We start from the raw sequence: 24,228 nt of genomic DNA on the forward strand, positions 1-24,228 counted from the left end.
GAGCTGAAGAGCTGAGGGACAGCACCCAGGCCCAGAGTTCAGGCCCCACGACCAGACCCAAAAAAAAAAAAAAAAGTTTGCAATTTAATTTTAGCAATTATGTTTCCATTTACAGTGAAGAACTGCAACAGCAGTGTCCATGTTAAAAGAAGTAAAATTAATTTTAATAATGTTTTAGTCTGCCCAGTATATCAGAAATAATCATTTCCTCACCTATCCCATAAAGTTCTATATTCTTTTTTTTGGTAAATCTTTGAAATTTAATGTGCATTTTACATTTGTATCTAAACTCACTTGACTAGTGGCTACCTATTTGACAGTACATAACAAGATTACAACACAGATCACTTTTAATCACCCCCAAAATTCTCTTGATGCATGTTACTATCCTATCCATCCATCCATCCAGACCCAAGCAACTACTCTCTCTAGAATTTTCTGGAAGTGGAGTTACACAGTATATTTTTTCCTATAGCTTACTTGACTCAACTGATTGTTTTGGTTTAGATCTATCAAATGGATGCTTTCTCCTCATGCCTACTAAATCTCCACATTCTAGTATGTCAGTTTATTTGTTGTTGTTGAACATTTGAGTTGTTTTCCAGTGTTTTGTCGTAAAGAATAAAGCTGCTAAAAGTCTTTGTATAAACATATGCTTTCATTTCTCTTGGAAAAATAACCTGGGAGTAGAATGAGTGAGTCATATTGTAAGTATGTTTACTGTTAGAAACTACCAAGCTGGGGGCTGGGGATTAGCTCAGTGCAGAGGACCCTGAAAGAGAAACAGAGACAGAGACAGATACACAACCAGGCAGTTTTGCAAGATGATTATGTCATTGTATCTTCCCACAGCAAACTGAAAAGTCTAGTTATTTCACATCCTGACCAATAATTGGTCTTGTCAGGCTTTAGTTTTAGCCTTTTGAGTATATTGTGATTTTAATTTGTATTTATCTGAAGAGTAATGACTGAAGATCTTTTCTTATGAATAATGACCTATCATTTTTTTTGCTAAAATCTGTTTAACTCTTGTGCATTTTTTTAGTTTGAGTTTTAAATGTTCTTTATTCTAAATGCAAATATTTATCAGACTCCTTACCTGACTTACATAACTGTAACCCCTCTGTACATCACATTTATAATAACAATTTTTTTTTTAATTTAAGTTAGAAAACTCCCCACATCCAACAATGGGAAACTGCCTAAATAAATGATAAAGCAGCCAAAAAAAATAGTCAGATACATGCTTTGGAAATATTTTCTTCTTCTAGCCTGTGGTTTGCCTTTTATTTCTTAACTATATCTTTTAAAGAGCAAAAGCTTTACTTTGAAGTCCAAGTAATACAATTATCATTTTTTTCTCTTATTGTCTCTTCTGAGTGCTAGATTACAGGTGTATGTCACCATGCCCATCAATTTCTTCTTTTTTTGGGGGGGGGTGTCCGGTCGTGGGGCCTGAACTCTGGGCCTGGGCGCTGTCCCTCAGCTCTTCAGCTCAAGGCTAGCGCTCTACCACTTGAGCCATAGCTCCACTTCCGGCTTTTTTCTTTTTGCTTATGTGGTGCTGGGGAATCAACCCAGGGCCTCAGGCATGCAAGGCAAGCGCTCTACCACTGAGCTACCTTCCGAGCCCCCATCAATTTCTTCTTATATAAATAGTTTCTAGAATAATTTATAAACTGTGCACGCCTAAAAAAAGTCTCAAAAGTATCTGTTTTGTTTTCTTTCAGAAATGATCATTTATAATTCTACAATCATTTTAGCTTAATTTTGTATATGATATGAGGCATGAAATGAAATTTTTTAGTTTTAACTTACTTAGTTTTGCATATGTCAGACATCAGTTTGGCACCACTTATTCCAAATCCAATGTATGTTCCATTAAATTATCTCTATACCTTTGTATAAAATTAATTTATATATAGAGAGGTCTATTTCTGTACCTTGTGATTCCCTTGATTGATGTGTTTATCATTTTGCTAGTAACACATAATATTGGCTATTATAGCATAATAGAGCTAAAGAAGCTAAATCTAGAAATCACACAGTATTAGTCCTTATGACTTTGTTCATCTTTTTCAAAATTGTTGCTAACTACTATAATTCTCTAGTTCCATTATCTTTCCTTATAAAATTTAAAATCAGCCTGTTAGTCAAAATTCCTGCTGGGGTTTTGATTGTGACTGTATTCAATCTGTATGTCATTTTAGAATGTAATTCTGTTTTCCAATCCATGAACATGGTATATCACTTCACTCATTTAGGTCTTTGGTTGCTTTCATTAATGTTCTAATTTTCAAGATACTTGATGTTTTATGTGTTTCTAGACATTTTGATTTCATAAAGCCTGCAAGTTTTGTACTATGATTCTTTTTACTTTGTGCCCTTTAAGTCTCTCATAATTTCTCATGTTTTGTATTTTGTATACATTCATCTTTTCACCTAAGACTTATGAGACATGATTGGAATTGTTTCTAAGGTTTTTTTTGGTTTGTGTTGTTGTGCAGCTATTCTTTGTTTAGAGAGAGTATTTTTTTTTCTTTTGTTTTTTGGTGCCAGTCCTGGGATTCCAGCTAAGGGTCTGAGCCCTGTCCCTGAGCTTTTTTGCTCAAAGCTAGCACTGTACTCTATATACTCTCCTTGAGCTGGCTTTTTGATGGCTAATTGGAGATTAGAGTCTCATGGACTTCCTTGCTTGGCCTGGTTTTGAACCATGATCCTCAGATCTCAACCTTCTGAGTAGCTAGGATTACAGGTATTATGCCACTGGCACCCAGCCAGAGGGTTCACTTTTATAAAGAAACTCTCCATCTGTCAGTCAAGTATAGATGGCAGATAAAAATTTGTATATAATTTACGGTCTGTATTATTACTTGATTTAGCGTTTTATATGTTTTTATTCTTTTTGCCTTTCAGGAAGTTAAAAATATCTTCTTAATATTGCTTAACTTTCTCTTATATTTCTAAGCACTTAAGTTATGTTTTCTTATTGTACTAATAGAAAATGCAGTCCAAAAATTACTTTTCTTGTTTTATGATTTTTTTTATAGCTTTGAACATGGATAGTTTTAATAAATAGTCCAGGGACCCTTGAATATGATTTGTGTTTTTAGGGTATCAAGTGCTATGATTATTTCCTAAATCAAGTTTATAAATATGTTCAATCTTCTGTATCATTTGTTTGCTTGTTTCTTTCTTTAGGCTTTCATTATAGTTGTGGGTTTTCCCCTATTTCTTCTTGAGTTTTATGCTTATTATATTCTAGTTAGCTAGTTCAGCAAATACTAAGTATGTATACGTTAATCTTAATTTGTGTTATTTGTCATTGGTAGCCTCTTTGTTGCATATGATGATCCTGTTTGAGGTTCTTTTATAATTCTGTATTTATCTATTTTGTCTCTTCACATCATTTTATCTTTAGTATAATTTTCAGGTAACTTGCTACCAACATGTAAGTTTTTACTCTTTTCGTGGGGCATCAACTCTGGGCCTGGGTGCTGTCCCTCAGCTCTTCAGCTCAAGGCTAGCGCTCTACCACTTGAGCCACAGTGCCACTTTCCAGCTTTTTTCTTTTTTGCTTATGTGGTGCTGAGGAATCAAACCCAGGGCCTCAGGCATGCAAGGCAAGCAGTCTATCAATGAGCCACCTTCCCAGCCCTCTTTTTTTTTTTTTAAATGAACTGGGGATTGAACTCTTGGACTTAGCACTTGCCAGACAAACACTCTATCACTGAGTTACACCTCAGTCCTTTGCTTTTGAATTTGTTTTTCTGGTAGAGCCTTCAGCCTTGTGCTCAGGCTAACATCCCTTCTACTTCCATTTTCTGAGTAGCTAGGATTAAGGGCCACCCTTACTCTTTTAGTTTATAAGTCCAAGGTGAGAATTTATTTTCTTTCTTTCTTTTTTTTTTTTGTTTTTTTTTTTTTGTTTTGTTTTTGTTGGTTGTGGGGTTTGAAGTCTTGGGCCTGGGCGCTGTCCCTCAGCTCTTCAGCTCAGAGCTAGTGTGCTCTACCACTTGAGCCACAGCACCACTGCCCCAAGGTGAGAATTTATGTTTGAATGAAATTAACATATTTGTTTTTTAAATCACATTGACTATTCTGCTTAGTCATTTTCCTATCTGTTTTATTCTTGTGGTTTCTTTGATAATTTTGTTTTATTGTTCTGTGAAGATTCTTCCTGTTTCTTTTCTATTAATGATTACTTTCACTGTTTTTTTAATGCTTCTTTCTTTGCCTCTGATGATGATGATGCTTTAAACTGGTGCCTAGTTCCTTCACTGAACTAATTCTCCTACCATCATCACTTCTTTTCTCCCGTTCTCACACATTCTACTCTCTACCCTAGACTACCTTAGATCCCTTAGGCATGTTGCTGTTTTCTCCTCTCATGTTTATGCTGAAGCTTAAGCAGCTGTCTCCCCTTGAATCACAAAACAAACCCTGTCCTCAGCAATCTTCCCATTTGTGGGATGAATTCTAACATTCTTTATTTCTTCTATCTGCACACTTATGTACTACATTGGATGGCCTGCATCTGTCTGTCTACTTCTCTGTACAGTAAGACTTGAAAGCAAAGACCAGGTCTTCTTCTTGGTATCTCTAATGCTTAGCAGCATGTACATATTTGGCTTTAAGTAAGTCTCTAATGAATGAGAAAAATCTAAGCAACATGTTTTTGTTTAGAGTTAGACTCCAAATTTTTAGCATATCCCAGAGAAAAAGAAGTGACTTGGTGAAGGACATGAAGCTGAGCATCCAGTCTCTTGCCTAAAGATATCTAATCCAAAGATCTACTCCCCCCTTTTTCCGTGTCCCATGTTCATTCAGTACATGAAGAGCACAAAAGGGGTTGGAATATGGTTGTGATGCTGACCTTCAAGGCTTATGATGGCCTGGACAGAGGCACTTCTGATTCTGGGCTCTTGGCTCTGTGCAGCCTGTGCCCATGCTGGGCTTCAGAGCTGAGGGTAGCACAGGGTATATGCTTGGGTTTAGTCCCCTTTGGACACTTGACTTCTCACCACTTTTCCTCATCCTCCTTGGCTTTGTGGAGCTAGGCTTTGGGTATCTGTCCACTTCCATGACTTCTCTTCTCCAGGCCCAGAGAAGGCCTTTATGCACACTTGTCTCATCTCAGCTTTTGTTTCTAGGACTGGACACCAGGTCTTCCTGCCCTCCCTGCCCAGGTCGTTCCCCTGGGTCACTCTGCATTTGTGGTGATTTGTATTGTCAGTTGACTCGCATTAATATGGTCAATCTCTGGTTTTTACAGTGTCTGGATTTTTATTTCTGCCTGGAAAAATCAATAAGGAGGGGATAGTTTTTATTTGTTTTGTTTTTCTCTCTGTCAATGAACAGATGAAGACATCTTGGAAAAGAACAAAATACTGCTGAGGTGATTTTTTAAAAAGTGAAACTCATGCTGTGCAAAATGCAGCAGGTAACCGTTTGAGTGTATAGGACCCACACACAAAAGAAAGAAAAGGAGAGACGTGGAGGGAGAGGAGGGGAAGGAAGGATCTCTCATTTGATCACCTTAGTGTTTTATAAAAAACAAAACACAGGACAGATATGACAAGGCAGAAGGTACAGGCACTCTTGGGAAATTTAGAATTTCATGCTGAAAGGAAAGAGAACTAGCTCCTGCTCTGGAAGACACTGCCCATCCCAGGGCCAGGCAGCTTGGCCTCACCATTTCCATTTGGTAGTCAAGAATTAGGAACCAGAATGAGGCTTTGGCTGGTCTTTGGTGAACATCAAAAGAGCTAAGATGTGAGCATGAGCCAGGTGCTATTTCTGTAGTCAGGTGGTTGAAAAAACAGTAAAATTCAGAGGATTCACAATTTATTGTATAATTTAGCCAAGCGATTAGATTCAGAAGATCCAGTCTACAGAATAATACTTACTCATACTTACCAAGTGTGGTCATTGTGGAATCTGGTAGGAAATCAGGTGACACTGTAACACTGCCTTCTTTCCCTGGATGGAGATAGCTTTGCCTTTTTGTGTTCTTGTTACAGGTATCTCTCTGATGAGATGGTTCTACAAATAGAAGATTCCAAAAGGTCAAAGATTTTAGTCTATACTCCAACTCTTCTGACTCTTGCCACTACCAGGCATTTTTTAAAAAGCATGGCCTTGGTATCAGCATAGTCTGAATTCTTTAAGAAACAGCAAGATGGGTGGAAGACTGAAGAAATACATTGTCAGTTTCCCTAAAAAACGTTGACACTAAGCTTATTACTTCTGTTGTAAATCCCTGTTCGAGCTGGAAAGAGAAGAGACCATCGTGATCCAATGGGATTTGTACAAATGCAACCTGGGTAGTGTAGCAGAAATACAGCAAACCCATCTTAGTTATTAACTGTAAAGGGAGGGAGGAGGAGAGAAACAGAAATACTAGACAGATATATCCATTCTGGGAGCCATAGAATTCCCTCACTCAGGATTTTTTTTCTTTCTTTCTTTCTTTTTTTTTGGGGGGGGGGTGGTAAGGGTTTCCTTAATCTAAAGAAAGCATCTCTGACAAGAAAACAAATAAAATAGTTTTAGCAGACCTTCTGTGAGATAAGTTTTCACAGTTGCAATTCTGGACTGAGCTTATGGCAATGAGGATTGGTAGATGGGCTGGGTGGGGGACCTTGATTTTTTTATTCCTTTGTTTTTGCTTTGTTTTATCTTGTTCTACATTGGTTTTATTCCTAATGAACATCTGAAGGCTCAGACTCTTGCATTTTTATTCTTGTAGTCCTTTACAGTTTTTTTTTTTTTTTTTTGGGTCCAGTCGTGGGGCCTGAACTCTGGGCTTGGCCGCTGTCCCTCAGCTCTTCAGCTCAAGGCTAGCACTCTACCACTTGAGCCACAGTGCCACTTCCAGCTTTTTACTTATGTGGTGCTGAGGAATCAAACCCAGGACCTCAAGCATGCAAGGCAAGTGCTCTACCACTGAGCCACCTTCCCAGCCCTCCTTTACAGTTTTTTAAGAGCTCAAGTCTTCTAACCTCTGGTCTCCCCAGGACTCAAGTGCAAAACAGTAGTGTGGATTGTTCAGATGTTAGCTGTGCTTCCTGATGGGGCTGTGTGCAGTTGGCATTCCAGGCTGTGCACACACATCTTGCTTGTTGTTTGTCCAACAGAAATGTTTCCTTCCCCCCAAGCTGGATATTACTGTTCTCCCTTAGATGGATAATAGTAGTTTGCACCTGTTCTCTAGAAACTAGAAAAACGCTTCAAAGGCACAAAGTAATCCTTCCAACAGCCCTCCAGGCTGATGTTAACATTTCATAAATGGGATAGGGCTGTGGTGGAAAAGGCAGATCAACTGAATCAAGATTACCTGGCAGGAAGGGGTATAGGGCCATCTGAGCTCTTCCATAGATTTGGTAACTATTCATCACTCCAGTGTAGTTGTTATATTTATTTAAGGTTAGATTTAAGTTGTTAAATTTATTTATTCAGGGATTTTGGCAATATTTGTAGACCCATCATACCCTTACACCAGCATGACAGTATCTTACCCAAATATTTCTCTGACTGCTTATTTGTCTCTACTTCACTGTCTGTTGGCAACCATTGACTTGTTTTCTATCTATATTGGTTTCCATTTTCTTGAATTTTGTAAGTGGAATCATATAGTACTGTTCAGTTTCACTCACTGTAATTATTTCAGAATTTGCCCGTCATCTGTCAATTGTTCGTTTCTTTTTTACTTTTGAGTAGCTTTCCCTTGTGTAAATAGATCACAGTTGTTCATTCGGTTGATGGGCATTTTCTTGCTCATATCAGTAAAAACTGTAATGTTCATTCAGGAACATTGGTCTTGTGTAAACAGGGCTGGAAGGTTGGATTATTTATGCTAGATGAATAGTTGGCTTTTTAAGGTGCTCCCAAAATATTTACAAATTGGTTGTACCATTTTAAAATTCTACAGCAGTATATGAGGAGCTGCTCAGCAAGTATTCTAATACTTGGTTTCATTTTAACACATTAGCTGTATTATTAGGTACATAATATCTTGTAATAATTGGAATTACATTTTGCTTGTGACTAATGGCTAGGTGGGTTTGTGTATATTTATTGGCCATCCACATATCTTTTAGTAGCATCTGCTGAAATCTTCTGTCCACTTTGGTGACAGGGAGGGAAGGTAGAATTGTAAGAATCTTTATATATCATAGATATACACTCTTGTCACATACAGATTTTTCAAATATTTTTCACAATCCATGGCTTGCCTTTTCATTTTCACATTGAACTTTTGAAAAGTTTTAAATCTTTTTGGATAATTTTACTTTTTCTAATAGTCTTTCTGTATTTGAGTAAATTGAATAGTTTACATCTTTCAAGGAATTTATTCAGCTGTCTGTTGCCAAACATAGTGACAAAAAGTTGTTCAAGAGGTTGGAGGGTGTGGCGAAGCAGGAGAGTTGCCTGCTCAACAATTGTGAGCTTTTTACTTCAAAACCCTATACCAGTGCCACCCCCAAAAGAAATTAAAAAGTTATTCATGAATATTCCCTTTATTTTCCTTTTAATATCTGTCTAATCGGTAATGATACACTCTATCATTTCTAATGTTGATAATTTGTGTCTTTCTCTTTTTATTTGTGATCAGTGTGGCCAGAGGTTTATCACTTTTTTATTGGCAGTTTTTCATTGATTTTTATCTCTGCTTTTGTTTTCCATTTCAGTAATTTTTGTTTTGGGCTTTATTATTACATTTCTTTTGATTACTCATGTTTTTTACAGTGCTGGAGATGGAGCCCAATTCTGCTTGAATGCTAGGCAGGTACTGTACTATAGCAGTAAACTACACCCTCATACCTACTTAGGATTTAATTAATTATTCTTTTCCTGATTTCTCTGGAACTTAAGATTATTACACTGAGAATTTTCCTATTTGATGTTTATTGCTATAAAATTTCCTCTAGTTGCTACTTTCCCTGTATCACATGCAATTTGATATGATGTATTTTCTTTTTTTTTTTTTTTTTGGTTGGTTGGGGCTTCAACTCTGGGGTTGGGCGCTGTCCCTCAGCTCTTGAGCTCAAGGCTAGTGCTCTACCACTTGAGCCACAGCACCACTTCTGGTTTTCTGAGTGGTTTATTGGAGATAAGAGTCTCACAGACTTTCCTGCCTGGGCTGGCTTTGAACCAGGATCCTCAGATCTCAGCCTCCTGAGTAGCTAGGATTACAGGCACGAGCCACCAGCACCCAGTGATATGATGTATTTTCATTTTTATTTTGTCCAAAATATTTTCAATTTTGATTTCATCATTCTTAAGTTATTTAGCATATCCTTTAGGTTTCAAGTATTTGGTCATCTTCCAAGTATCTTTTTGTTATTCATTTTTACTTTAGTAGCATTGTGATCAAAGAATATATTTTGTCTGATTTGAGCTCAGTTTTTAGGAACAATTATTTTTTTGTCTTAGAATACAGTCATGCTTTTAAAGACTCCTTCTGTTGTTAAGTAATGTTGTATAAATGCTGGTCATGATGGTAAGTCTTCTATGTTCTTATGACTTTCTCATTTCTTATCCTACCAGTTATTGAAAGAGGATGTTTTGAAACCCCTGGCTTTAATGGTAGATATGTCTTTCTCATCTATCAGCTTTTGCTTCATATATCTTGAAATTATTTCAGGTGCTTAAACATTTTGGCTTAGATGTTCTCTTTTGTCTTTACAAAATGATTTCTTTATCTTTGATACTACTCTTTGATTTGAAATCTGTTTTTTTCATATTAATATAACCACCATAACTTTCTCTTAATTAAGGTTACCATAATGTAACTATTACCATGTGTTCTGGGATAAATTGTCTGCTTTCCTCTTCCCCCTGTGCTGAATTCATGTGTTAAAGCCCTAACAGCCTCACCCCCTCCCCCATTTGGAGACTGGGCCTTTAAGGAGGTGATTTAGTTTACCAAAAGGCTATAGGGGTGGGGTCCTAATCCTTTAGGAATAGTGTCCTAAAGGAAGATAAGGTTAGATTAGTAGTGCGTGCTCACATCTGAAGAGCAGATGTAAACTTCCCTTCTTTCTTGTGTGCTGCTTCTGTTACAGGTTTTGCTTGGCATATGTGATTAGATAGTGTTTTCTTTTTGTTTAAATGATCAGTTGTCTATTGAAGAGCTTTTTAAAGTTTTGGGTTTTGTTTTTGTTTTTCATAGCAACTTGGAAGGGTAGAGATTGGGAGGTTTTAATTCAGGGGCAGTCTCAGAGGAAATAATTCTCAAGGCTCCATCTTGACCAAGGGCTGGGCATGGTGGCATGTACCTGTCACTACAGCAACATGGAGAAAGTATAAATAGGAGGATCATAGTCCAGGCTGACATCACCCTAAATTTTATCTCACTGAGGAAATAGCTAAAGTGGTAGAGTGTTAGTTTGGCAAGCACAAGGCTGAGCTTTTTGAAAATAAGCATTTATGGAGGTGTGTGTCTGTGTGTATCTGTGTGTGTCTGTGTGTGTTTGTGTGTGTGTTTACCTGAGCAGATTTCTACTTGGCATACATTTCCTTCTGCCCAAGTGACTTCCTGCAGGATCTTTGTGTGGTACTAGTATATGTTCCTGCTGACTTCTGCTTGTGTATATTTGAAAAATTATTTGTCTTCCTCTTTGGAATATATTTTTACCAGATGTAACATTCTAGGCTGATAGATACATTTTCTTTCAACATTCTGTTTGTATTGCCTCCTTGGTTTTGTAAAAGGTTTACCATTATTCATAAATGTGCTCCTTTGATGTAATTTTTCCTCTTGTTTTGCTGTTTTATGATTTTATTATTAGTTTTGAATAGCTTGGTTTTTATCTATGTTGGTATCATTTTCTTCATGTCTCTTGCATTTGAGCTTCTTGAGTGTCTGATTTTGTCATTTGTGTTAAAGAAGGAAAATTTTCAGACATGATAAACATTTAAACTGTTCTTCCCCCTTCTGACTTTCAGGGCCTATAGTTATAAGTATATGATAAAATTATATTTATAATTGTACATAATTATAAATTATATATTATAAAAATAATTACATGTACATTAGGTTATTTGCAATTGTCCAAAGAGCTATCTGATAATCTTGTTCAGTTTTTTCTTCTGTGTTTCATTTTGGATAGTTTCTGTTCTGTCTTCAAGCTTGCTCTTTTTCCTCTACCCCGTGCAATATGAAGTTCATCTCCTCCCCTGTGTCTTTCACCTAACATGTGTTTGCCTCTAATTGTTCAGTTTTGTCTTTTAAAAATATCTTCATCAGACTGGTCAACATGCTGAAGCATTTCTCAGCCTTCATTTTACATATCAAGTATATCTGCAATTACAATAACTTCTAATGTTCTCATCTTTAATTTTGATTTTTGCTGATTATTTTTCTCTTCTTTATGGAGTCATATTTTTCTGCTTCTTTGAGGACCTGGCAATATTTTATAAAATACAAATATTGTGGATTTTACCTTGTTTAGCTGGATTTTTGTGTGTGTGTGCTTTCCCTTAGCTTTTGATTTAATTTGTTTACTTTGTGGTGCTAGGAATTGAACTCAGAGCTAATGCATGCTAGGCAGGTGTTCAAACACCAAGTTATCCCAGCCCCATACAAATATTCTTGATCTCTATTCTAGGATGTTAAGGTACCTGGAAATAGTTTGATCATTCTGAGGCTTTTTTTTGGGGGGGGGGGTACAGGGTTTGAAATCAGGGCCTTATACTTACTAAGCAGGCTTAGTCAAACTCAGCCCTTCATACTTTATCAATTTTTCCCAGTAGGGTCTTGCTTTTTGCTCATATAATTCTCCTATTTATGCTTTATATGCAAGTGCCTCACTTTTTATTGGCTTTTGAGAAGGGGGTGTCTTACAAACTCCAAACTCCCAGGCAGGTCTAGAACAATAGTCCTCCTGATCTTTAGCCTCCTGGGTAACTGGATTACAGGTGTGAACCACCATACCTGGCTTAGTTTTGTTTTTTATAGGGTCTCATATTTTTATCTGAACCTGCCTCTGATTTCAAGCCTCCCAAGTATATTTCTGCCTCCCAAGTATAAATAGGATTACAGGTTTACCTTGCCCTGATGCTTACTTTCAACTCTGTTAGGCATCTGTAGACTTATCCCTTGGTCTGTGACTAGTTTTGCCTCATTTCTAATGCAGTGCACTGTGAATTAACAAGGCTCTAGTACTATAACTGGTAGGAGTGCAAACTGTCTCTGGTGCCCTGAGCTCTGGTGCCCTACTTCTTTCAGGGAGTTCCTTTCTGCTGCACTAGTTGGTGTTCTCATACACATGCTAATAGTCCTGAGGGCCTCCTTGGAGGGGCCTCTGCTCAGTTCTGTGTCACTCTGCTCTGTGTTGTCAACTCTTGCCAAATTGGTTACCCCAGGCTCCCTGTTCTTCCTCTTCCCTGATCTGAAGCCTAGTCAGCAGTCGGGCTCATTGCACGTCTTGCCCTCTCTCAGAGTTCACTGCTCTTTGCTGCCTGCTGTCAGAGTCTGAAAAGCATTCTTTTCTATATTTTGTCCACTTCTTTCCATATTTGTTTCAGGAGAGAAGGGGAAAATACAAACCTATTCCTTGATATTCCATTTTAACATAGTGGGAACAACATTTTCTTATTCTTCATTGCTGGTAGATAGTAATGCAGTTAACTTTCAAATAATGTTCCTATACCAAACAACTTTGCTGTGTCAGTTATCAGTCAGGTATAGTAGGGACAACCCCTAAATCTCAAGGACTTTCAATGACATGTTTTGTTTGTTTGTTTGTTTCCAAGCAGGTAGAAAACTCGTTTATTAACAGAGAGCAGCCCTTTTTAAAGCCAAAAAGAGCAGGTAGCATGGCAGGGGAGGAAGAGGAACCAATCACTGTCAAGGTCACACCCTATCATGCACCTAAGGTTTCACAGGCTAGTTACGCACTGATCGTAAGGCAAATTGGGCTCTGCCCATTCTGCTCTCTCTCAGCGCCATCTTTGCTGCCCATGACATGGTGTTTTTGTTTTTTGTTTTTTTCACTACCACTCAATCCATCACTGGCTATTGGAAGCTCTACTCTATACCTTATTTATTTTAGGTCTTAGGCTTAAGGAGCAGGGCTCTCTTGTAGTAAGAGGAATAGCTGCAAGACACAACAAATCTCTCAATTTTTCCTCTGAAATGCATATGTATGCTCACATTTAATTGGCTGTAGAAGGTCATATGTCTAATCCTGAGATCTGATTGGCAATGATGTGTTGGCTCATTCAGGCTCTTGAGCACTGATGGTCTACTTCTCTTCCCAATAGCACATTTAGGGAAATTAGCTCTGATCATTGCTATGGTTTGGATGAGTATCCCCTAAAGGTCCATATGTTGAAGATTTGGTTGCTCAGGTTGGTGCTGTTTTGGAAGTGGAGCCTAATGGAAAGCTCTCCATGCCTTTGTGAGGCCTTCACCTCACCTCTTGTTACCAGGATATGAGCAGTTTTGCTCTGCCACACATTTTAGTATTGTCATCCCCAACAGTGGCTGGAAGCAGTAGGACCACTCAGTCATGGGCTAGTGCCTCTAAAACCAAGAACTAAGTAAATCTTTTCCCTTCAACGTTCATTATAGTATCAGAAAACTAGCTAATATAGTCATTTCCACTGTTTAATTCATAGAAATCCTGGATTCTGTAAAGCAGTCTTATAATTTGGAAACTGGAAAGGAAATAAACTATATGTGTTTTTACATTTTTTAATTTGAGTAATTGTACAAGGGGTTTCTAATTTAGAATGTCAGTTTATGACTACAATACAATACATCTTGATCAATGTCACCCCTTTAATAATTCTCCCCCATCTCTCCCAACTTCACCCATCCCTTCAACTTTCCTAGCTCCATTTTCACATATATATTGAATGTTTTGACTGCATATTTTGTAGCAAACAAAAATGACCTCATATGGCATTATCAAAATTCCTTGCCAGGACTAGTTTTTATCTGTAGGGTTTTTTTTCAAGAATGCCTATCTTTTCATTTTTAATTTCTCATTCCTAAGGAGGGGAAAGGACTTTGTCTTTTACTTGTCCTTCAAGTAAGTTTCTCTAGGATTCCATGCCTATTTCCTGATTTTTTTTAATCCTTTCAGAGTAGTCTCTTTTACACAGTAGATTCAGTTATAACACATAGATTAAGTGACTCTCCTAAATTTTCCCCCTTTGCTAACCTCTTTCTTGGACTTTAGACCCATTAAGTCCCAGCTAAATATCACTGTCATGTCCCAAAATCATCTCAGGTTCAACTAAAACTCATCCCAGCTATCCCTAGTATACATTAGTAGATTACTTTGCTTTCTCTCTACATCTAATGTGTCCCTCTGTCTTCTGCTACCAGACATATTGTTGGCAAACATTAGGAGGATTCTCTTCACAGATAAAATCAGCTAGCTTCAGATTGTGTTGCCGCTGTTTCTTAAATGTTCCTGCTGACTCCTGACCTTGTGTGTGCTGCTGTTCCTTTCTGATTCCTCTTTACTTGTATGAGAAAGATACCCACTAAAGCTCAGTTCAGATCTTTTTGCCCTCCTATGAGAGGCCTCTTCGAGTCTTCAGTTGAGCCTCCTTTTTGTGCCCACATTGCACTTGGTATATACCTCCACTGTATGTCCCACATTGCCCATGGACTGCATATCTGCGTCCTGTGAACCAAGCCCCTCAGAAGCCATGAGCATCCTAGTCTCTGCATCCTTGACTTAATATCTGGCACCTGTTAGGTTCCTCATAAATATTTGATAAAAGACCAAATGAGAAAAGAAAATCATACTCAAAATATGTTCATCGCAAACATGATCATGTGTGATAAAGAAGAATAAGCTAATTAAAACTACAACAGGAAATTTTTTTCTTTACATCTGCAGGCTCGCTTGAGCAGACAGAAAGCAGACCACCCCCACTTCTTCCTACAGGCACCCAGTATTATGGAAACTGGCATTCATATCGGTCCTGGCATGATCGACAACCCGATGAACCCAGACAAGACTAAGATAAACTACTTGTCCTCCAGTAGAATAAATATTTCAAATAAAGTCAACCCCAGAAAGTCAGGCCAAACAGTTATTGATCGCTAAAAGCCTGAACTTAAGCCCAATGAATATTCCAAAGTTCACCTCCATGCAGCTTGCCTAAATGGTGATCAATATGCAATTACTGCCCCATTTAAATGTGCCTCACACTGCCTACCTGAAGAGGGTTTTACTTTTAAAATCTTTTGTTTCTTGAATTTGCTTACGCAGGAAAAAGAGAGAAACTTGGCCGAGCCAGAGTCCTTTGCCTTTAGTATTTCAATGGTCTCAATGTATGCTGAAGGGTAAACAGAGGTGCCCTGTGCTGTGACTGTCATTCATTTCAAGATTTCTTTTCCTAAATGGCTAAACAACGGGGATATTGTAACTTGGTTTCCTAATTTCTGCTTGTATGATTATCTGCCCGGGTCAAGACTTTGTGAATTCCAGCTTGTAAAGTAAGATGCTAGCATCCAACTGTAGTGAGAAAAAAAACACATTACTTTTCTAGCTTCCTATCTTGAGACAAAAAGTCCTTTCCTGCTAGATTTGGAACCTGGTTAACCCTGCTCCTGATAGTTAAGATTTTCTACTCTCAAATATTCCTTTTTCATAAGGCTGCCACAGTCTAAATCTTTTGTCCTTTCTCGTTCCTACTGTCGCCATAGTCTCCTTACTGTCCTCCTTGCCCCCAAGCTCTGCCACTACAGTCCCTTCATCTTACTGCTGCCAGGCTAGACCTTCTAAAATATACCTAATTTGACACACCTCCTCAGCTGCTGTCAGGTGGAGCTCAGGTTATCAGGCATCACATCTAGACCTGATGTGATGATATTCTTGCCCTCTGTCATCCATCTCCCACTACTGGCCATTCATCACCCCCTCTACTTCCCCGATTGGCCTTATACCTTTGTGCATGCTGTGTATCTGCCATTGCCACCAGGGTCAGTCCTCTTCCTTCTCTGCAGACACTTATCCTTCAGACTCAATACTTTGTCAAGATTGCCATCTGACACCTTTATCTTCCTCTCCTAAATAAAGTCCTATCTCCACATTTTACTTTTGTGGGCTTAATTTCCATGGCTGCAGTATTTTAAAAATATTTTTGACTTGCCTGTTCTTATATTGTTTCAAGACATGGACCCTATACTTCCTGGCAGCTAGTATACTTACTACGTTAGCAGAAGCCACGCTGGGTAGTTGGACTACAAGTCATCATCAGTGAGTATTGCAGGCTGTTGTTATGGATACATGGCAAGAGAATAAAGGTAGAGGTATTCCTAACACTCCTGTTGTCTTCCTCGTCCCTTACTACCAAGTGTTAGATCACAAGAGAGGTAGCCACTAATTATTCCTGCTTGTTTCGTATTAATTTGGTCTCTCCAAATAGATTTAAATATTTTTGGAGCAGAAGCTAAATCTTACTTTTCATGTTCTCTTGTATCTGCTGACTAAGTGCTCGGTAAACATTGTACATTGGCTTGGTTGGTTGACTTACCATCTGTACCACATTAAGAAATGACTGACTTGCTCCTCTCTACCTCATAGATTGTTAAAGAAAATAACGTAGATTATAGAAGAATATATGAGAGTTCTTAGTACCCAGTAGTAATAAAGATAACCCAACTAACTATTCAACAACAAACAAAGCATTCAAATGGACATTTTTCTAAAGAAGATATATAAATAGCTGATAAGCACATGGAAAGGTATTTGACCTCATTAATGATCAGAAAAATACAATTCAAAGTCACTGTGAGATACATTTTACACCCACTCAAATAATGAGAACCAAAAACTCAGAACAGTGCTGCCAGCGTGGGAAGATCAGTGCCTTTCCACACTGCTGATGGGAATGTAAAGTGCTGCAGCCGTTTTGGAAAACAGGCTGGTCATTAAGCATAGTTATTAAGCATGTCCACTCCTAAGTAGATGTACTACGTGAGAGTTTATAGCAAAGAAGGTAAAAGTGCCAGATGCTGATAGCTTAAACCTATAATCCTAGCTATTCAGTAGGCTGAGATCCAAGGATCACTGTTCAAAGCCATCCTGGAAGGAAATTCCACAAAATTCTTACATCCAATAAAAAAAAACTCCCCAAAAGAGTCAAAATGGAGCTCTGTCTCAAGTGGTAGAGTGCTGGCCTTGAGCAAAAGAAGTTCAGGTAGTGCTCAGGACCTGAATTCAAGTCCTAGGACTGGCATGGAAAAAAAAAAAAAAGATAGGGCTGGGAAGGTGGTTAGTGGTAGAGTGCTTGCCTAGCATGCATGAAGCCCTGGATTTGCTTCCTTAGTACCACATTAACAGAAAAAGCTGGAAGTGGCACTGTGTCTCAAGTGACTGAGCAAAGGAAGCACAAGGACAGTGCCCAGGACCTGAGTTCAAGCCCCAAGACTGGCAGGAAAAAAAAAAAAGTAGAAGCAACTCAAAGATTCCATCAACAGTGGTTATTATAAATGAATGTGGCAGATCTACACAATGAAATGATCAGCTATCAGAAGGAATAAAATATACTGATATTATTGTATTAACATGATAACATGAATCAAGCTTGAAAATATTGAGCCAGGTGAAAGAGGGCTGTCATAAAGACCATAGTCACAGCACAGATAGAGAGATGGTGAATGTAGACTTTGTCATTCATTCATGATTATTCTCAGAATAATGAAAATTTTCTACCAATGGCTGTGGTAGTAGTGGCTACATATATCTGTGAATATGCTAAAAATCCATGTGTTGTACATTTTAAATGGGTGAATTAAATGGCTTGTGAATTATATACCAATAAAGCAGCTAAAAAGAAAGAAAAAGTAATAATAAATGGTCTATAATTCCTTTAACCTCTGGGGGAGAATATCTTAGCATTTTAGTCCATTTCTTTCTAGTCTTTTTTTTTTTTTGCTGATTGTGGGGCTTAAACTCTGGGCTTGGGCGCTGTTCCTCAGATCTAAAGCTCAGGGCGAGTGCTCTACCGCTTGAGCCACAGTACCACTTCCGGTTTTCTAGTGGTTTATTGGACTTTCCTGCCCATGCTGGCTGTGCACAGTGATCCTCAGATCTCAGCCTCCTGAGTATCTAGGATTACAGGTATGAGCCACCAGCACCCGGCTCTAGTCTCTCCCTTCCCCCTTCCCCCCTCCCTACCCCCCAGTCCTGGGGCTTGAATTTATTTAAGGCCTGGGTGCTTTGTCTGAGATTTTTTTGCTCAAGGCTAGTGCTGTACCACTTGAGCCATTGCTCCACTTCTAATTTTTTGCTGGTTAATTGGAGATCACAGTATCACAGACTTTCCTGCCTAGGCTGGCTTCAACTCTTCAGATCTCAACCTCCTGAGTAGCCCGAATTGTAGGTATGAGCCAATGGCACCCGGCATCTTTTTGATCTTTAATGCATTTTCTTTAAAAATTGTCATAATACTTCATATGGCACTTTAAATTTTCCTGTTGTGTTTATCACTGTAACCACAAGAACTCATTCATTTTATTATAGACTCTTCCTAGTTGTTAACAAGTATGTATTTAAGTTGTTTTATTTACTTTCTGTTTACTGGGTACTGAAGTAAATACAATTCATTTTTAAATACTAGGACTTCCTTATGAAATGGGGTTTGTGAATGTGAAACCTATTTCATTTACAGGGAAAAGAAAATCTCACGGAGCAGTGCCTTGAAAGTGCTGGACCATGCCATGATTGGGCCTGAGGGCACAGACAATTGTCATAAATTTGTGGACATTCTTGGCTTACGAACCATCTTTCCCCTCTTTATGAAATCTCCCAGGAAGATCAAGAAAGTGGGAACCACTGAGAAAGAACATGAAGGTAAGGTTCCCCAGAGAAGTCAGCCTTATTTTGATACATTAAGAGAAGTGGGGAAATGAGAAATATTGAACTTTTCCTGAATGTACATTTGGGAGTTAGTTCCTGAGAGGAAGAACACTTGCTTGTGCTTTTCTGTCTAATGATTTTCTGTGCATGGCGAAGCAACCCAGAGACCCCAGGTCACTGATGGCCTTTCTTCGTGCTCAGTTCTTGCTTGTTCAAATCCTGGTGGCTTCATTTCATATGGCCTCTTAATAGGTCTGTGTGTGAGGGTTTTGTTTCCTTCACTGTAATTTGTAGCTTGATGTCTCTCTGATGGAAGACCCTTTTGAAAAGAGTAATGAGGTGGCAGCACACGTCACCTTCAGAGTGGTACTTTCATGTATTTCTGTATTAAAGTATGATTCAGCCAACATCAGGAATTGCTGGAATAAACTATTTACAGCCTAGGTTCCCCTTTTTATGTTTCTCCTCCCTGATGGTGCACACTCCCAGCAAAATGCTGCCATGAATTGCGACGCCGTAACCAGAGTAGTTACTGCTAGCCCAATCTCCTCCTGCTATTGTCTAGTGGCCTGCTACATCCCTCCTTCCAATAAATAGCCGCAGTGCATTCTGGAAGGCCTGGGATTTATGAGCATTGACAGCTCCACTGGAGGCTAGCAGACGCTGGCACCAGGGAATTTACATGGTTGGATGGCTATTTTAAAGTGCAGATAGGGTAGAGAAGGGTGAAGGGGGAGGGGTGGGTAAGAGAGGAAGACCTGAACTATGCTGCAATCTCCTCTGGTTGTCTTGTAGAAGTTACAATTGTTCCCTGAGCTGGTTTTTGGTTTTTTTTTTTTTTCACCACTGATTGTTAGAACTGGCACAGGGACTTTGGCTGCATCTTTTGCATCCTCTGCCCACCCCTCTCGCCTCCCAGATAAGAGTTTGAACACTTCTTATGTTTCCTCAAACTGACCTGGATTCATTTCTCCCAACTTAAAGGGAGGAATTATGATATGGCCTGTTAGGACATCACCTCCAGTGATGATGTCCTTCAGTGATCAGATCACTTCCTAGAAATAGCAGAGAAGCTGGCAGCCAAACCCTGTGGGGTAGAGATGTGAGATCAAGTAGAGACTTTAATCCAACTCCAAGCAAATAGGAAACATACACTAACTGAAAGCACACTAACCCCACTGCTGGCCCTGCTACTTTCCCCACTCAGCAAAATGAGTTACTATTCACTGTAGCCTACTACATCCCTGGCCCTACTGCACCATTGCTCTCTCATTTAGAGCTCACAACCAATGGAGTAGGTAGTGGTCCTCATTTTTGCAGATTAGGAAATTAGCTGAGAAAGGATCCAAACTGTGGTTCTCCAACTAACCAGCTATGTCACTTTAGATACTTCGCTTAACTCCCCTGTCCTGCATTTTCCTTCATGGTTTGTAAAGTTGAGGGACATGACAGCAAACCAGAAGCTCTGATGTCTGAGCCTTCAGCTTCTGAGGCACGGCCCTTAGTCATCCAGGCAGCTCCAGAGCCAGGAGGCTCATCAGGGATTGCACTGTGGCCGAGCTGCTCATTTCCACTGAGAGACTTGGCACCATGTTTTGAAGCAGCTCTTGCTCAGTGTGCATGGATTTTTTTAAATTTTATTTTATTGTAAAGATGCTGTACAGAGGGGTTGTGTGCATGGATTTGAGAAGAGGAAGAAGTGACAGATTCAGTGAGCAGCTGTTTTCCTTCTGAAAAATGTGCCCGGTGGCGTGCTGGTAACAGTACATTTGCTTTAGAGTGCCCACATTAGGAATTTGATAACACTATATTAGTGGGGGCAGTGGCTTGGTAAGACAGCTCCTAAAAGGCATGTTTGCACTATAATGGCTGGTGAGGATGAGCAGTGCATCCTGAACACACCAGTACCCCAGGCAGAAAGGAACCCCAAGGAGAGAGTGCCACCCTGCGCCTCCTTCCATCTGGCTAGCTGCTGCACTTCAGACCAACCCTGAGCTGCAGCTTCAATGGGTAGGATAAAAATGGGGACAGAGCAGAAATTTCTTTGTTCGGTCTTATCTTCCAGGTAAGGCCTGAGCTCTCAGTTGCTCTTGGTGATGTCCCTTTTGACTTAAGTGCATCAGTTAATGTTTATTGGCCCTTATGAATATTTGCAACTGTGCCCAGCCCATTTCTGCTCCCAGTCTCTTTCACTCTCTCTCTCTCTCCTCTAGCTGTAGTGACTTTCTCTTACCTATCTGCCTCATTGTCTTTTTGTCATCCTTCTTTCTCAGGGAAGCCTGTCATATACCCCTGCACTAGGAGTCCCTACTGAGTGGATTTTGCCTCATTACTCAGAGACTGTAGAGCCAGTGATCTTGTCACCTCTGCATCCCACTGCCCAGTGTAGTGCTTGCCGTGGAGTAGGTGCACAGTAGATGTGTATTGCCTCATGTGAACAACCACCTCCCTGAGTGACTGTTCATTGAGGACAAATATGGACAAAACTGGAATTGCTGGCAATTTAGTTTTTTGTGTGTGTGAGTCAGGTGGAGGACAAGAAATATTGTAATTGAAACCCATTGAGGTTTGCATAATAAAACCTTCAGAAATAGATCGGGGAGGCACTTAGCAAGGGGGATGGGTGGTTGGAAAGGATCGTCTGCCCTTGGGTGTAGTAGCATGACTGTCTGCCTTTCTGGTTCTGCAAAGAACAGCACAGTGTGTATTGTCTCCTTGATATTAACTACTTCAGAAGAGGAGAGAAGAAGAAAAACGCTGGGATCTGGAAATGGCATCTGACCTTTACTTCCCAGTCTCTTTTTAAAGTTCTTATTAAAATAGGTCCAATTTTCCTTGTATTGCCTCATTAGGTAGGTGAGTTATTGAGTTTGTAGCAGTTCTAGTTAATTGCGCTGTTTTAACATGGTTCCCCTGGAGGCTGTTAAGAGCTTTGGGGAGGGTGAGCGGCTGAGCAGCGTGCAGGTTTGTGGCGAGCACGCTGGGTGCGTGCACACGTTTCTACCTTATCCACAGTGACAGCAGTTGATAACAGGTCAGCACTTGGAAGGATACTTTTCTGTCATCTGCACAGAATCTAAGTGATTCCAGCAGACTGCACATACAGGAAGCAGGCAGTTGTCTGTGCAGAGCTCCCACCAGGGTAAGGAGAGGCGAGTGGCACGGCTTCCCTGCAATCAGAGAAGGGAGATCAGTCAATGGAGGTAAGACAGAAGCACAGTTTCTATTATGAGTTCTACTGTATGGCACTAGAGTTCAAATTCAGGGCCTCATGCCCTGAATAGATAGAAATCTACTACTTGAGCCATACCTCCAGCACCAGAAAGTCTTATGGTGGGCTCTGATGATGACTTGCCATTTCATGGGGACAACTCTTATTAGGACTCCTGACATGTTCAGAATATAACAGAAACCGAGGCTGGTCCTGTGTAAGCCAGGAACAGAATGGAGTGTCTCTCGGGGACACTACTCTTCCCAGGGTTCCCTCTCAGACCCCTGTTATGTTCTGTCCCTCAAGACTTTCTGTTCACTGGCAATGTCACTCCATGTACTAACCTGTACAGTCTCATCTACTTCTTGCTGCTTTGACTATCTGCCGTTGGCTCCCAGACCTCATTCTTTTTTCCAGGCTCTAGTTGCCACAGCTGATAACCAGCAGGTAACACCCCCACATATATACACACTCAGCCTGTCAACCAGACCTGTGCCATCTTTGGCCTCAGCCACTTCTGTCCTTCCTGTCTGAGAGGTAGCGCCCCTCTCCCTACCCCCTACTAACAGAAACCAATACTTTGTACTTAACTCTTAAGGCTTTCCAACATGTAACTGATCTGAAATCCTGTGAATTCTCTCTTGCAAAAATCTCTTGACTCAACCTTTTCAACCACCAGGTTTCTGCCACAGTTGCTGGATTCCCCCACAGCCTTAGTAAGTTTTAAAGGTCCCACCCAGGGGAAAGGGACACTCTCAGTCCTCATCAGACTTACATACAGAAGAGGAAGCAGAAACATGGTTTGGGAAAAAAGCAATTTTACAGATTTCTACTGCAAAATTATATTAGCATTTACAAAGACATTCCTTTCATTATTAAAGAGAACAAGAGAACAGGAACACTTAGAGAGACAATTCTGGTGGAAGGAAAGGAGGAGGCTCCTACAGAGGGCCCTGGAATTCAGCCAGCTAGTCCATTTGTTTTTACTATAGCCAGCTTCTGCAGGATGCCTGTATGTATCCGAGCATACTGTGAGCCTCAGCACATTCATAACTGTGGGTCCAGTGGGGGTAAGCAGCTGATAGTACTGAGGCTCCTTCAGCATCTAATCACAGACCCCTCATTTCACAACACCATTACCGTTGGTGTTTGCTCTCTTGCCCCACCACACTGGCTTATTCTTCCCTGGACTGCTGGTGTTGTTGAAAGAGTTCTTGGTCAGACATTGGTTCTAATCCTGATTCAATGAAGAGTCTTCATGGTAGTGGGGGCTCTTGTCTTTTCACGGTGCGTGGAACAAATAGCAGAGTGACCTGGCAAAATTGTCATCAGGCCTCTCATCATGCTCAGTGCATGCTATGTGCTGAGTAAATAATGGAAGGATTAATAAATTACTTCACTCATCATGTACTGACTATGATGAGGGCTACAGAAGATCATTGCAGTATGCTATCTAACTAGTGTACGGGTCAACCATGAAGCTGCACAGTTTCTGTCCATGGTAGTGTTCAGTACTTTCCTGGTTCTTCATCTGTAAGGAAAGGATCAACACCTACCTTCTTGGGTTACTGTGCAAATTAATGAAATGATGACTACAAATCTGACCTAGTGGGGAAAAGCTTAGAGTTGTTATATTTATCATATACTATTAGTTAATACTGATTCTAGGCATCACAGTGTGATAAGTGTTACACTGGATGTTGTGGAAGCCCAGAAGAGGAATAGCCCAGTGATTCTAGAGATGCTTAAGAAAGGAGATGGCAAATTTGTATCTTTTTTTTAAAGGGTGAATAATAGTATTTGGTTATCATGACAGTAAGAAGAAGAGACAGAAACATGAACAAATTTAGCTAGTTGTTGTGTTATGAGTGATTAAGAACATGGGCTGTGGGCTAGGCACAGTGGTTCATGCCTGTAATCTAGCTTCTCAGAATGTAGAGATTCGAAGACCCCATCGCAACTAATATGCCAAACAGAGTTGTTCAAGATTATTATCCCAGCTATTTGGGAGACTATAGATAGGAGTACCTTGGTCCAAGCCCAGCTAGGGAAAAATTTAAGACTCTAACTGAGAACTAAGATTAAAAGGGTTAGGAGGCTAACTTAAATGCTAGAATGCTTGTCTGGTAAGCTGGAGACACTGAGCTCAAACCCCATTATTAAAAAGAAAGAAAGAATGTA

The 24,228-nt window shown here is 39.7% G+C and overlaps 1 protein-coding gene across 2 annotated transcripts in view; it reads left to right on the forward strand.

Moving 5' to 3' along the window:
- Ctnnbl1 (catenin, beta like 1) overlaps nt 1-24,228 on the forward strand; it is a 162,529-nt gene that overhangs the window by 89,663 nt on the left and 48,638 nt on the right. For both annotated transcript variants that reach the window (XM_013011092.1, XM_013011093.1), the window contains exon 11: nt 18,649-18,830. In XM_013011092.1, coding sequence (XP_012866546.1) covers nt 18,649-18,830 — 182 coding nt within the window. The remainder of the gene's footprint in view (nt 1-18,648; nt 18,831-24,228) is intronic.

This window comes from Dipodomys ordii, unplaced genomic scaffold, assembly GCF_000151885.1.
Source record: "Dipodomys ordii isolate 6190 unplaced genomic scaffold, Dord_2.0 Scaffold13, whole genome shotgun sequence".
Lineage (NCBI taxonomy): Eukaryota > Metazoa > Chordata > Mammalia > Rodentia > Heteromyidae > Dipodomys > Dipodomys ordii.